Source organism: Epinephelus fuscoguttatus, linkage group LG20 (assembly GCF_011397635.1).
Source record: "Epinephelus fuscoguttatus linkage group LG20, E.fuscoguttatus.final_Chr_v1".
Lineage (NCBI taxonomy): Eukaryota > Metazoa > Chordata > Actinopteri > Perciformes > Serranidae > Epinephelus > Epinephelus fuscoguttatus.
Genome location: NC_064771.1, coordinates 13,886,291 through 13,901,344, shown reverse-complemented (window position 1 = coordinate 13,901,344; position 15,054 = coordinate 13,886,291). Strand labels below are relative to the sequence as shown.

The 15,054-nt window shown below is 41.4% G+C and overlaps 1 protein-coding gene across 1 annotated transcript in view; it reads right to left on the bottom strand.

Moving 5' to 3' along the window:
• Positions 1 to 14,785, bottom strand: part of mrtfba (myocardin related transcription factor Ba) — a 30,215-nt gene extending 15,430 nt beyond the window's left edge. The window contains exons 1-3 of the mRNA XM_049562546.1: positions 14,625 to 14,785; positions 8,951 to 9,049; positions 3,244 to 3,488 (exon numbers count right to left, since the gene is read on the bottom strand). Of these exons, the coding sequence (XP_049418503.1) occupies positions 3,244 to 3,400 (157 nt within the window). The 5' untranslated portion in view covers positions 3,401 to 3,488; positions 8,951 to 9,049; positions 14,625 to 14,785. The remainder of the gene's footprint in view (positions 1 to 3,243; positions 3,489 to 8,950; positions 9,050 to 14,624) is intronic.
• Between the last annotated feature and the right edge of the window lie 269 nt (positions 14,786 to 15,054).

Genomic DNA, 15,054 nt, shown 5'->3' with positions numbered 1-15,054 from the left:
AGTGTTAACTGATGAGCTTTACAGGTGCTGGTAGGTGGATTTTGTTACTTTTGGACATGCTAAGCTAACTCTCTTGCTTTATATTAAAAGGGGTGGGTGCTATCAATCTTCTCATCTATCCCTCAGCAAGAAAGCAAACAAGCATATTCCCAAAATGCTGCACTACTTCCTTAAAGCGGCCTGATTAAAGTACAAGGAAAACAAAATTGACACCACTGCCCCAGTTATTTTTTTTACCCTGTTAACAGAATAAATAATCTGACATTATCACTATCAGACAGCCAGAGACCTCCCAGTGGGTCAGCCTGTGATGTGTGTGAGACGTTCTAATGAAGACTGACAGCTTTCTGACTTGAAACAGAACTTGCAAACACTGAGTGTTAAATACTGGACGGGGAGGACTGTGTGCACCCACCCGTGACTCTGGCCTATTTTTGCACGTCTGACTAAAGACTGAATTCCAAAAATAAATCAAATACAAGAGCACAGTTGCGATGGACTTCCTGCACAACAGAGAGAGCAGCTACTCAACAAACAATTTTCTTTAAAGAGTGAGACTCTAGAGTTAATTACAGGCAACACTGGCTATTTATAAACTTCGGAAAATGCTGTGGATGTAAGTTTGCCTCCTACTTTGGAGAACAGCCGATAATCATCCTATTTCACTCTGAAACGTTTGACTCTCTTGTGTTTTTTGCTGTGCACTCCTTTATCCTCTTAGCAGACTTTTGCTGTTATCAGTAACCTTATTGATTTCACATAATGAGCTACCTTTCACTGGCCAGACTCTCATTGCCTGTCACAACAAACTCACAGCCCCAAGTCTTGACCTCCCACTTTGCTGACAGAGCAGCACTCCTCCCCCTCCCCCGGCTCTCTGAGCCACAGTGTCCTGCCACACACAACTGAAGTGGTGTTAGACACTCAGACCTGTCATGATGGTAGACAGATTAACACCTGCATGTTAAAACCAATACGACAGAGGGGACTCGGCGGTTGGCAAAATGCTGGGGGATGGCTCAGAGGGTGGAAAGTATGAGGTGTGTGTTCTCACTAGAAGGGAAATGACAAAAGCCGAGATGATGAGTGGGTGCTACTACTGTTGTTGACATTCCACAAAAATGTTCCACCGTTGAGACGTTTTACTGCGCTCTCCCGCAGACAGCAGCAGCCACCGTGCACAGCGGCACAAAATCCTACTATTATCCAAAACGTGATTAATCCACAGCTCTGGCTCAGCACCTTGCGCTTGTTCACTGCTATCTGACAAATTACATTTTTGTGACTGCGGCGATCAATATCACAGTGACTGCGCTGAACTGATCTCCCTACACCATCTAAAGCCATGATTAGGAACTGGCAAAGGCAGCAGTGAAGTTAACCCACTCCTAAAGCCTGGTAATCATGTACCCATCCATCAGTGTCTGAGTCAGTCCCGTGTGGCTGCCAAAACAACACCAACATCGTGAGGGTAATGAGAAACTAACATGGAGGCTGGCTCGCATGATGATTATTTTGTTGTGCACTGCACAAAAGAAACGCTGATGGAAGTTTCACTCACTTTAATGACCCATTTTGAACTCAATAGAATTTATTTATGCAGTATGTGCCTGTGTGCATGTGTACATACATTAACAGTGTGCAGGCCATCTATGCATAAAGGTTATTTAAGGTTAAACAGGGCTGCTGTAAGTGTCAGCATGTTGGAGGAGTTGCAAATAATGTAGAGAGCATAATGTCATCATACATATATTAACTATTAAGCTATTTTTTGTGGACTTTCGTGTCACCAGTGGTGGAATCTAACTATCTTTACTCAAGTACTGTACTTAAGTACAAATCCAAGGTGCATGTATTTTACTTGAGTCATTTCAAATAGCCGAGGGCTCGACTGCAGAATCAGATTTTTAGAAAACCTTTCATTTCGTTTTTACTGTGTCAGCTTTATTTATATGTGTAGCTGCGACATAGAGTTTGTCATCTTATTTTAGCAGTGACATTACTGTTTCCTGTAGTGTTTAACAGCCAATCAAGGTGCTCCATGCAAAGTGCTGCACAAAGACTGATTGATTTTATAGATTTTGTTTTAAGAAAAGATGGTAAAAAGAGCACCTAGCATTAGAATACCTTGATCGTGTATGGTATTGTATTTTGTCAAGATGACAGGAGACACTGTATTGAGAGAAGACATATTTACTGAAAATCTTGTTGGCAGCTTGTAAAAAGGCCGTCATGCAGAGATGGTGCGAGGCAGAAACACCAACACAAGATGACTGGCTGAAAATTGTGAATGACATATATGATATATGGAACTGTTAACTCATAGGTAAGGAGCTCAGGAGGAGTGATGTCCAGAGAGATGGACAACTGAGTAACTGCATATGTCACAGGGATGAACAGGTTTCATAAGACAGGGCAAACTAGAATTTTTCATATGTTTTTTGTGTTGGTTTTTTGTACCCTTTTGTCTTATGTCATGTTTTTGTGCTGGGAAACAATAAAAACAAAGTATTACAACAACAAAAAAAAGCCTGGATCAGCTGGAAAATGCATCATCATAAAGCTGAAAACAGGCCTGTTTTTCGGAAACCATGAAAACCTTTTAGAGGTTTGTGGTTCTGACAGGACAGCCAAGCTACAAACATGTGATGATCTTACACAATATGACACACTGTTGTAGATTACGCTGCCCCTCAGTATATACAGGAGTTCAGCTTGGCAAAAACGTAAACATCTACGGCAGTAAAATGCAACATACATGAATGCAGCAGTAATATATAAAAGTAAAATACTGACTGGGAACATTTTACTGCAGAGACAACTAATATTTTAAGCACATTTTCCTGGTGACACTTAAATACTTTTACTTAAGTAACATTTTGAATGCAGGGCTTTTTTTTTTTTACTACTGAAGTACAGAATCTAACTTTTGTTGTGATGTGGTGCTTCATAAACAAAACTGAATTCCATCACTCAATTTCAGTGGCTGTGTTTAAGGAGACACATCATCCTCATTTTAACTGCCTGTACATTTTTTATTTTGTGACTAATAAGAATAACTTATTTTTATATCTTCTTCCTCACTGTTTTTCTTCCGCCTTTTTATGGTGTCATTTGTTCATCCTACTGCCTGAGCATTTTGAAAATAGAAATCTTTTTTGGTCACTCTTTCATCACGGCCTGTTTCATGTGTCTCCAGCCCTAGCATGCCACGACAAGCCTGTGCAGCCATCATATCCTCACCATTTTTGCGTTCATTGAGTGGAGGCAGTGGCTGCAGCGACAGCTCCTCCATCTCATGGGTCACCGCCTCGCTCTGGGGACTGGGCATCAGCAGACTCGACATCTCGCAATCCCCCTCTGCTCCTAGCTGCCCGTGACAAGCCTGAAGCTCCATCATGCCTCAGGAGGGGAAGGCAAGCAACAGGGAGGGGGGGTATGGGTCACCGTCCCTTGGGGTTTGTGTCTCGCTGCTACCTGTGCGGATACTAGAAACAAGAAGAGAAAAGAGTGAGGAGTTGGAGGGAAATGCAGTAACTGCCTTTCACTGAAGAACTCAACAGCTGGAATACGTCACTCAAGGATCTTGTGGGCTCCTCATGAACATCAGTAATTCAGAATAATAACCATCATCCTGTTGGTATGACTACTTCACCCAACTGGTGAAATGCTAAGGGTGGCATTTCATTTGGGCCATCTGGAAGAGCTCAGTGGCAGCCCAAATTATTCATTAAACGAGCTGGGTTGGCTATTATGCCGAATAATCGCCTTCAAACCGCTACTCGTGAGAAACAACGCCAGCGTGTGCATGAATGTTCTCTCTGTTCAGACAGGCTTCATAATCTGGAATATGACGTCGCTGTGGCGGTTTCAAACAGGGGGAACGGAAACATTTCGGGGAGCAAAACAAACAGTTTAGTATCCATGGCTTCCCAGCAGCCTCTTACCCAGCAGATGACAGAGTGCTCAGTCTGAACATGCATGCTATTTATCGCTCTTCAGCAGCACCCGCATCTAGTCATTCCAGGACCTAAGCACTCTTTACTAACCACCCCGATGTGTTGCTTTTGGCTGACGACCACTGTGTTCCTATGGCTGCTTTTATTTCTCCCTGTAGGTCCTTCAAGTGCCAAAGGCATTAGACGTTCCAGGGAGACTAGGGGACTATGAGAGACTGGTTGCTGAGTGCTGATGACATGTCATGTATCCAAACACAACAAATCCTAAACCCTTAATGTTTCATCATCTCTTGATCTGCTTTTAAAGATTATATCATCATCTTTATGAAAAGCTCTGTCATTGAGTGCTAGTGAAATATGCTTTCACCCACATACACACTGACTTTTTGCTAGAGATAAAGCTGTTCATTGTTCTGCTTTATTAGTTTCTAGTTTACACCAAAAATGGTCGTCCTCAATGAGTAATATTCCTGTACTGAGTTCAGCGTTTGCTAATTGTTATATTCATCAGTGGTTAGCGAATAACATGGGCGTTGCCTAGCCTGGGCAGTCTGGGCTTTAGCCCCAAAGATTTTTTCTTTAGCCCCAAATAGCTCTCCACTTTGAGCAGTTCATAGCGACTGAAGAAGATGAAAGTGTTGTAGGTCTGCATCTTGAATGAAAAGAGAAGGAACGAGAGCAGTATGGTGGCCACAAAGATGTTACATGACAGAGCTCAGTGGCCTGCCAAACTGGGAGCGCATGCTGTACTGCAGGGGCTGCCCCAGGGTGAAAAATGCTCAGAAAAGCTTGGGGACACTTATATCTTATAGCCAGTAAGGTGACAAAAACAAGCAAACCCAACAAAACTGTGAAGGAAGCTGAGGAACTAGTTTATGTTGGTAGAGCTGTGGTCCATTTGACGAATGACGTTAGCATACAGTTAGCAATGGACTTCACATGACAATACTCACAACGTGGATTAACAGTCATTAGGATTCATTTGGTGGCACACATTTTGACCTTATGACCTTATGTTTCAGCTTTTTCATCTCTCCTGTTTACCATGCTGGTGAATCTGAATGAATTATACTTTGGTGCTCATGGTTAAAATGACCTACCAGATTGAACAATGGAGAATCTAACCAAGCTAAGGTTGTGTGGCATGTACATATTGACAAAAGTAAATACAACACTTGTATTTTGATGCGTGATGCTACGCCGACAAGCCAGTAGCCAGTAATTATTCTGAAAGCCATGACTTTGTTTATCTAAAAATTAGACAAAAAACAACTGTCCCAGGCCTTGCTTTGTTTCTATAATATTAGGCCTTTCATTCATAATTTCAGGGAGGGAGGGACAAGTGTGCTGAGTGTCGACCAGAGTCGAGCTGACAAGTGTTAGCTGCTAGCTTGCCATCCTTTACAAACTTAAAAACTGTATTCATTGTTTGAATTTGGTGATAAGAGTTTCATATTGTGAGAGCCAAGACTTTATTTAAAATCTAAGAGAGAAAAAAAAGGCAACAAATTGAGATGTTGTATAAACACATTTATCTAGAAATGAGCCACTGTGACTTTCTGACTGCTTTTGACAAAGCAAGTCACATATACAATATACAATATAATTTGACTATTGATGTATTTATGTGTTCATCACTTTAATGTTACAGCTGGTAAACGTTTAAACTTGTACTCTGATTGTAAATAAGGTGTCAGAGTGCATACAAAAGCATCAAAATAGAGCTTGTTAATCAAAAAAATTTCCAAGGGGCGGATCCCTCCAGCTAAGCCCCAAATGTCCTCAAACCCAGGAAATTCCCCTGGCAAATAACAACAAAGACTAAAGTTAACTGTCATTAAAACTGACCCCATTTTACTCTGCTTGCTCTCAAACTTGCAGCAAATACAGAGTTGAAGTTTCACCAATATCGTCTGACGCCACTCAGCTAAACTCCTGTTTCCAGGATAATTGAAATGCTCGCCTGGACTTCAGCTCATTAAGGTTTTCGTCACCCACCGCCATTTTCTCGGGGGAAAAAAGACATGTTTAATCATTCTTTCCCACTTGCCTGATTGGGCAAATGAGTTTCTAGATTTACTAGCCCGACGTGGCATGTTACATGCCCAAGGCGTGGGCTTTCCTTCATTGCTGATCCCTGCTGTGGTAATAGAAAGTGGGGAGAACGATTAAGAGAAAACCTAAATGAGCTGCTGATTATGTGCTGGAATTCCTTCAAGTAAGTGGAGAAAAAAAAAATCAGACCAGAGTTGTTGCACTGTCTTTTTTTTTAAAAAAAATGAATTTTTGCATTTTTTCCACAATTATCCCACCTTATTTTCTCCTATTTTTTTTTTTTTTTAACAATCAATGAATAAATGATTAATCTAAATCAGCCCTAGCCATAAACGAGAAAGGTTTTCCTTGGGCTACCTTTACATAAATATACAGAGTACTGGTGCTGTTTGTCTATACCTGGTAGTCGGACCATCATACATTGAGTGACTACAAGTAATTATTTCACAGTCGCAGCTTAAAACCTGAAACCCCTGTCTTTAAGACTTCCTGTGTACTTTCTAGTAACTGTTAGCTGCTATGTCTGTGACATTTTGGGAATGTGCATTCAGCCCCATAATCAGACATCAAGTATTAACATGAGAGTCAACTCCAGTTCACTTGTCATTTACTGGCAATCTGAATTGGTGCATGTTGAATCTGGTGACGACTGCAAAATTACCCTACTCTGTAAAACGTGGCTCCTGACCCACAGCCACTTCTGGGCCCTTAATGATGATGAAGTGCCACTAAAACGCCACGCTGCAGACGTTATTCAGGCCTTGATGTTCAACCTCAGTGGTTTTCTGTGACAGAAGTGCATTAACAGATCTCCAGTAACAACATCATGAGTGATGTACCAGTCTCTGCTCTGTAGCATGTAAGCACTTCCCATAGATTACAACCAAACTGTGCATCCTGTGGCGCAAGGCCTTTTCTGGGCTGTTAGAAAGGGGACTTTACGAACACTGACTCTGGTCATCGTGGTATTCATCTCTCTCTGGTTGTCTTTCAGTGAGAGTAGGAGGTCATTAAGCAATGAAATTTAACATCAGCCACCCAGGTACTACATTTCACTCCTCACTGCAGAATAATCTTCCTTCTCTAACAAAGAGCTGGAACACAAACTGTGACAGAAGAATAAACAGCACTTAATTCCCTTTTTAAGTATCTGGCCCTTCATGCAGAACTAATATCCTTAGTTAAATTATCCAACTTTATGTGCTCCACATTTTGATTGGGATCACATAAAAGATAAAGTCACTAACTTTAGCATTTTAGTCTGATAGGATAAAGTGATCCAAGCTGTAGATCTTGAAAAGGAAGTTTGATAATATTAGTTTCACATAAAGGTCCATGAAGAAGTATACAAACACAGATTGTTTGTTGCTGCCTGCCGCAATATCCACATTGACTACCACATATCTATTTCAAATCAAATAGCCAGTAAAATGAATTAATTGAAAAATGCCCTACTTTGGCTCTAAAGCCACCTGCCTGCAGTTGCCACTTTATAGCCTTGAAACAGGTTACACATCACGAGTCGGAGCCTATCAACACTTAAGGCTTCACATATAGGCAAAGATGAACGCAGACTGGAGCTGCTCCAATGAGGGCATGGTGCTGTGTGCTGAAAGTAAGACTGCATATTATTGACGCAATAAACATCACAATCTCGTATAAAAGTTGCAAGAACGGACCCAGTGTTTCTGCTGGTAACATTCTGTCCATAGCAATAGTTACTGGATGTAACTTTATTTGTATGGATACAAAAACTGAAAGGAGATGAAGAGGGAGTGAGACGGCGCCTAGCTGCAGAGATGTGACAAGAGTATCAAAGTAGAAGTCAACCCATTCATCAGTTTGGCTGATTAATCGGCGCGATCAGATGCTTTACAAACTGTTATTTTTGGCAGAAATTGCCTATGATGTGGACGTTGGCTGCCTCCACCAGTCCTGCATGAACATACATCACCGACCGGAGCTGACGAGGGGAGAGTTGTGTTAAATGTGAAGCAAAAAGGAGCTGATCAGAGTGTACTACTCCAGACATTGCAGGTCCCTTCTGTTGTGTGACTATGTCTCAGTGTACTGTAACATGTATTCACATTAAGTCTGGATTGCAACAGCTGTTTCGGCGCTATTCGCACTAGAGCTATAGTCTGTGATTGAGTGAATGCCACCACTTCCTGTTTTAAATTACAAGCCTTCAGTGTTTCATACACAGTCCAGCCATATAATAGGTTTTAACCTAGTCTCGGTTTTTATGTTTTATGACTCACTGAGGAAGTATTTTGAGTATTCGAAATTGCAAAATTACAAAAATACAATTAAATCTTCTTTTTTTTTTTTTTACCAATTACAAAACACTCAAATTATCTGAAATACAAGATTTCAAATACAACTAAAAGACATACTGCCCATCTTTGATCCCCGTTTTACATGCAGTTACATACACAAAGTAATGGTGAGATTCTAAGGTTGAATCTGAGGAAAAATGAAAGCTCAAAAGATAAAAAATTAGTCCCCCTTCAATTCTTCACAGTTCAGTTCCAGATACATATATTTATTTAGTGATGTATTACTTTGACTTAGATGTTTAGTTGATTTCTGACACAGACAAAAAAACTTTTCAAGGGTGGGGGGTATCGGCCGATTAATTGGCTTTTGCCAAACCATCACAAATATATTGGCCTTTAAAAATCTATTGTTGGTGCAGTGCACTAACAATACAGACACTTTGTACACCAGACGTTTATAATGTGGATCTGCCGATGCGCATTTGGACAGTTCATATGAGTCAGCCGTCCCTCAGTAGGTCACTGTGCGTAGAGACTTCAGTCTGCAGTGTAGTTTATACACCTCACTGATAACCAGATAATTATACCCCATTATACCCACAACTGTTGATGAGTCAATAACAATAATACTCCTTCAGTCAGTGAGTTCATGCCTACCTGAAGTAGCAGAGGACAGCAAGGGGGGTGGGGGGAGGGGGGGCAAGAGACGTCCGGGTTAATTGCTGTCAAGAGTCACGCTAAGCCATGGAGTCAAACCTGCAGGAGACAAAAAGGAGCTAATATAAATATCACACATGCAACTTGAAGAGATGATCCAGCAGGATTCAACCTCTACCCTGCACACCAAAAAGATTGACACTGAATAATATGTTCAGTTGTGTAATGTCTTTTATATCTAATTTTCAGTGAGTTATTGTAGGAAGTCTTTTCTGCCTCAGTCTCTCTTCCAGTGTTTATTCCAAAAAAGTAACTTCTGTCAATGAAAATGTAAAATACTTTTTCTAAACATAAAACAAACAAAAAAGATATAATATTACAGCAAACAAGATTAAAAAACAACCCCCCAAAAAAACTGAATCAATTCAAAAGGAATACATTTTAAAAAGCCGGGGAGAAACTACAACAAACTAATTCAGTATTATGCTTGCAAATGAAAACCCATTCAAAAATAATCAAATAAAAACACATACACGCACAGTGCCGAACCAGACACTGATGTAGCATGAAGAGGTGTGTTTGAAGATAAGTGCAGAATAAACCAGATGATAAGTGCCACTTAAAGATGCCTGAATGAAACTAGCCGACACTCAAGGGTGCATCGAGGTCTGATTTGATGTTTGCGGGTTGCTAGGAAAAACCTGCAGTGGTCTCTATGACAATGGAAGTGGATCCTCCGTGCAGAGACAATAGAAACTCTTAGCGCTGATGAATAAACAGCTTTAATGGAGCATCAAGCTGCAATCTGAGGGAAGAGACTCTCAGAATAACAATCAATCAACTGTGCACATAGAAGCTTTCAGGACTCTTTAGGCACTGAGTATAAAAATAGATAACTAGATTATGGTTTGATTGATGTGTCAATTTACTGACACTCTGGGCAGATAATGGTCTTGTACTACATGCTATGTTATCTTTGTTTATGTAGGTACCTCCCTGACCACAGCATCACAGCTACTGCAATGAATATTTGCTTCTGTTGTGGCTTTGATTTCTTGAAGCGTTTATATATACATCTCGGGGGATTGCTGATTCCTTGAAGGTTTATGGCATTAAATAAAAAAAAAAAAATCACATATATAAAAAGCATGTATTAAATGACAAAAACAAAAAGCCCCATAAGCCAAACTATCAATCTGATGGTAAATGGATTTCAATTGGTGAGAGCAAAAGACAAGACACAGGAAGTGACGGCAAGATTCCAACAGTCAGAGCACTACATGCGATGTGTGTATGTGTGTTGGGGTGAACGCGGGTGGGTGAACAAGTGAGAGAGAGAGAAAGGAGGCTATGAAAGGAACAAACAACTGTCACGGCTGACAGGGCGTTGTGGGATAAACATCGGAGCTGCCCCAGCAGAATCAAAGAGCGGATCCAGATGGCAGGCGCTGCGTGTTGCTCTGCCCCAGACTGCTCTTTTAATGGCACGAGGCAACAAGTACCATGTGTTCATCAAAGGGTAACGCAGGCACACGGCACAGACACGTACCAGTAAACACACGACTAGAGTCAGAGGTGTGCTCGGCAATAGAGGGTAAAAAGTGGTTTGGGTAGGTCGGCGTAGTATCATATCATTCTGCTACAGCACACACTTGAAGTCAATCATCAACATTGTAACGTGCAACTACAAGTAATATTAACAAGCGCACCCTGTCAACACATCGCATGCTTTCTTTGCTACACGTGTTGCCAGCAACCTGTGATCTGGTCCACTCAACACTTCATCAAGGCAATGATGAAGGGAGTCATCTTTGTAGATAAAACTTTATCACCACCAGCAGGGAAAAACAGCACTTTACTGCATTTCTTATTCTTGAAACAAAACAACACTGGTATGAGGTATCAATGTAATGCAGATAATGATTGTCAGAGGCAACAAACAATTTCAATCAGTATTTATACAGCTAGCAAGGAAGGCAAAGAAAAGAGTTTGTGGAGTGCTTGGAGTATCAGTCATATCCTGGTCTGATTTGGAAAGTCACAAAATGAGACTGAGAAGTCAAAGAGCCCTGCTAGACACTGAAACAAAACACCCAACAAACTAACAATGCCATCTACTGCTGCCTGTACTCTCACTGGAGTAGCTAAAAATACATTACTGTTAGAGACTTCTCAATGAGACACTTTATTTATGGGACAATAACACTGCCATTACCCAACAGACTTCAGTTTGATTTATTCTATTTATTGTTTATTTTTGCAAGGACAGCACACGATTAAAAATAATTTCACTAGAGTTAGCCTGCAGCTAATTGCATCTGTTGTCCCTTGCCAAGTATATATAAAAAACAGAGCAGTAAATACAACACATTAGACAGCACAATAAATAAAAGTCCAACACTGTAACAAAAAAAAATAAAAAAATTAAAAGCCAGTATGATATATAATATGTAGAGGCAAATACTGTTGATGACACTTTTGTGCTGACTTAAGCCGGAGTTTAAGGTTGGCTTACAGAGTCTTCAATTGCCCCTTTTACACTGCCTCTTCAAGGTAGGAATTTCATGCCATTATGCCACCTATAAAAATTCCTCAATACATTTACCAGGAAAGCAGATTGACCAAAGGAGGCCTTTCTGAACTTCAGTACCCAGCCACCCCTAGCAGACGCTCTGGTCCTACTGCCACTGCCTTGATAGGCCAGGCATCCTCTACGAGGAGAGGGTGCGAGATCGTGAATAGTTTTAAACATCAGGCAATCATCGGGTTAGAATAAGAAGTTGTCAAAGTTGAGGAAAGTAAATTTAGGACAATTCTGACAATCCCTTTGCTTTTTATCCAATGATTTTTGGATTTTTTTGTTGAGTGAGTACACATGCTTGAGTGTGGTTGCACCTGCATGTGACCTCATTATTGTGCAGTAAGACATTGAACGTGGTTTGTAGATATTCCTCAACATGCCCAAGGCTAACCGTGGAGCGTAATGCAATGCTAGCATCTCGGATCCAGCCAAATTCACCAGGGAGGATTCTATAATTAGGCTAACAAAAAAACAAAAACTGGGTTCAGGTTTCATCTGTGTTCTATTATCTGCAGCACTAGAAGTTCAGAGTTTAACTTGGTAATCTATTATGTCAACAATTTCGTAGTATGACAACAGTTTCTGGGTGTGTCCACCCCCGAGGCTGTTCTTCCTCTCACACAACCATATAAAGCCATATGCAGCGCAGGTGAGAGGCTTTATGACCTTCGACGGCAAACATCTTCCTGATTGTCTTAATTGTTGGCTGATGGGATTGAACTAAAAAATAAATAAAAATTAACAACAACAAAAAACATACAACCTCTTTTGTGGGTGTGGAGTCAAGATTTGAAACAATGTGGAACCTACTATTTCACAATCCTACTTTGAGCAAAAACAATCAGCAAATCAATAATTTTGCAGCCATTCTGTAGTAACAAACACAACTACAGCGCTGTGTATCCACAACAGCAGCAGACATAGAGATACCACCACTTCGCAATCTGTGCATACCAGGTCATAGGTCAACTTTACTACAAATAGGCCTGGCTGTGAAGCCTTCACACAGCACTCACACACACATATAAACACTCACACATTCATTCAACTGAAAGCATGCGATAGCTGAAAACTGCAGCCTTGGTCTCAGAGTAAAGAAACCATAAACTGTCTAGGGGGTCTGTTTTCAGTTTAAGGACATAAAAACACCACTGGCAATAGTCTATGAAAAAAAATGTGATGAAACCATGACACAGCACAACTGTAAAAAACAAAAGGCCTCCCATCCTGTCGAAGCTTTGTCTGAAAACTAGATATCCTGTGTCCTGGATGACCGGGAACCGCCTTAGAAAACAAAGACCTGCTGGGTAACATCTCAGAAAATGAAATCAGGGGAAACCGGCATGATTATATGTATCATTATGCAGCTTAATGCGATGAACACCACCTTATCTAATAAGATCTTGCTTGCTATGTTCTGTAATAAGGCTACTGCTTATATCACCTAGCCCTATATGCCATTAATTCTAAGAGATGCCAAACGAATGTACCATACACACACACGAATGCAGCATGAGAACCGGTCCATGCCAAACTACAGTTTGAGTCTGCAGTTTTCTGGGCCCTAAATAGACCATGTCTGGTTCCAACAATAACGTCTTCTTTTATCCAGAGATAAGACAGAGATGATGTCATTACTGTGGCTCATTCACTCCAGTCACTGTTCTGCTCTGTTCCCACAGACACACATGTGGGGTTGTTTCCTTCCTGTGGCTGCCTTTGTGGACTCTGCTGAAAGGGTCTTCTAAAAAAGCGGTACAAAAGGATCAATGGCTGGCGGCCAAACACCACTGGACTGTCTCACCTACGAAAAGAAAGACCATTACAGCCAAACTTACAGCAAGTGTGCCCTATAATTAGGGTTATGTAGGCTGATTATATAAAGAAGTTTCTGAGAAATTAAAACAAATGTGAATGAATTGCCTCGTGTGGCGAGTTTCTCTGTGAGAAGATAACTCTAGCATGTCAGTACTAATTACTCCTGCAAGTCAGACGAGTGTGGTTTGCAGCAATCACTGTAAGGGGAGAACCAATCTAAAATTAGTGGACAAAAATCAGGTACTATAAAATGCAAGCACATCCACCTACACTGTGATATTTGGTTTCATTTTAATTTAATTCACTGCAGGGAGAGACATGGAAACCCTTGTCTGAGGTGATCTGAGCAGACAGTCTCCCTGCAAACTAATACTGCACTGGGGGGCTGGAATAAGCAAAACACACAGGGATATATGGCCTACAGCCTTGGGATAATTACTTTCCCATCCTACCACGAGTTCAGTGTTTAAGTTAACGCTAATAATTCACACTTTTCAGACACAGACTGTGACTGGATGGGGCCGCCTCTGAAATCACCACATCCTGCCTGCCTGTATGACTCACACACATCGCGACCTGTTTGGATTTGCTGCAGCACTACCTCACTTCCCTCGCTTCAATCGATTGGCAGGCAATAAGATAACATCATCGGGTTTGTGTAAGTGCGAGGGGGCCTCATTACACCGCGTGTGTGGATAGTATTACTTGAGTAACAGGGGTGCCAACTCACAATACTGCTTGCCATGCCCCAGCATTCAGAGAGCATCCTGGCTCAAAAGGAAATGGCTGAGATAAACATTCAGCGCACAAACACCATACTCACAAACAATGACTTGACAACTTACTTGTTTAAATAGCGAGAATACATTTATCTATATTAGTATTATTGGCTGACATGGCTGTCGGATCCACCACAGCCACAGTTATCGCAGTGGTGGAGGCGGGTGGGTGTGGGATAAGCTAACGCTGGCTAGCTACTTTAAATCTGACAGGTGAGTGAGCTGCGGACAGTGCCAATCATAAATGACAACCTACCGCGTCCGTAGCCACCATTCCTGGGACTAAACTATATATCTTGTGGTTAATTACAGTCAAACCTTCGTTGTCCATGCGTTGCGGTGCAGTCTTACCGAGCCTCGCCTGCTGCCTCTGTCCGCATATCACGAAAGCTCCTCAACAACAACCTCCTCACAGTTTCGCTAGTTAGCTCGGGTTAGCTAACACAGGCTAACATGCTAAAAACAAGACAGCGCCGCCCCGGCTCTGTGGTCTTACCGAAATGAGAAGAGGTGAAACCCGAATCCGTCCGTGCTCCGGTTCACAGTGAAATATCCATAATGTCAGCGGAATTAGGTTGTGTAGTTTGTTGTTTCCTCTAGCTGTGAGATTGAAGTTTATTTCGCGGAGTAAAATGGCTGCGACTGGTCTAGCTTCGGATGCAGAGTGACGTCATGACGCTGGAAGCCTTGGGGGGCGCGGCGGAAGGATCGCTGCTCTCTTTACCGGTCAGCATGTACGAAATCACATTATGGTTCATAGTTAGACTATACCAAACCTCTATTAGGGGATAAAATGGGTTATACGATTTTTCTCATTATTAAAACTAAATATGCAAGACAAACTGTTACTACTGCCCTGTTTATATTAAGTACAAGCGTACGTGTGAAGCCAGATCACTCCTGTGAGCTGCACTGACTAACCATTT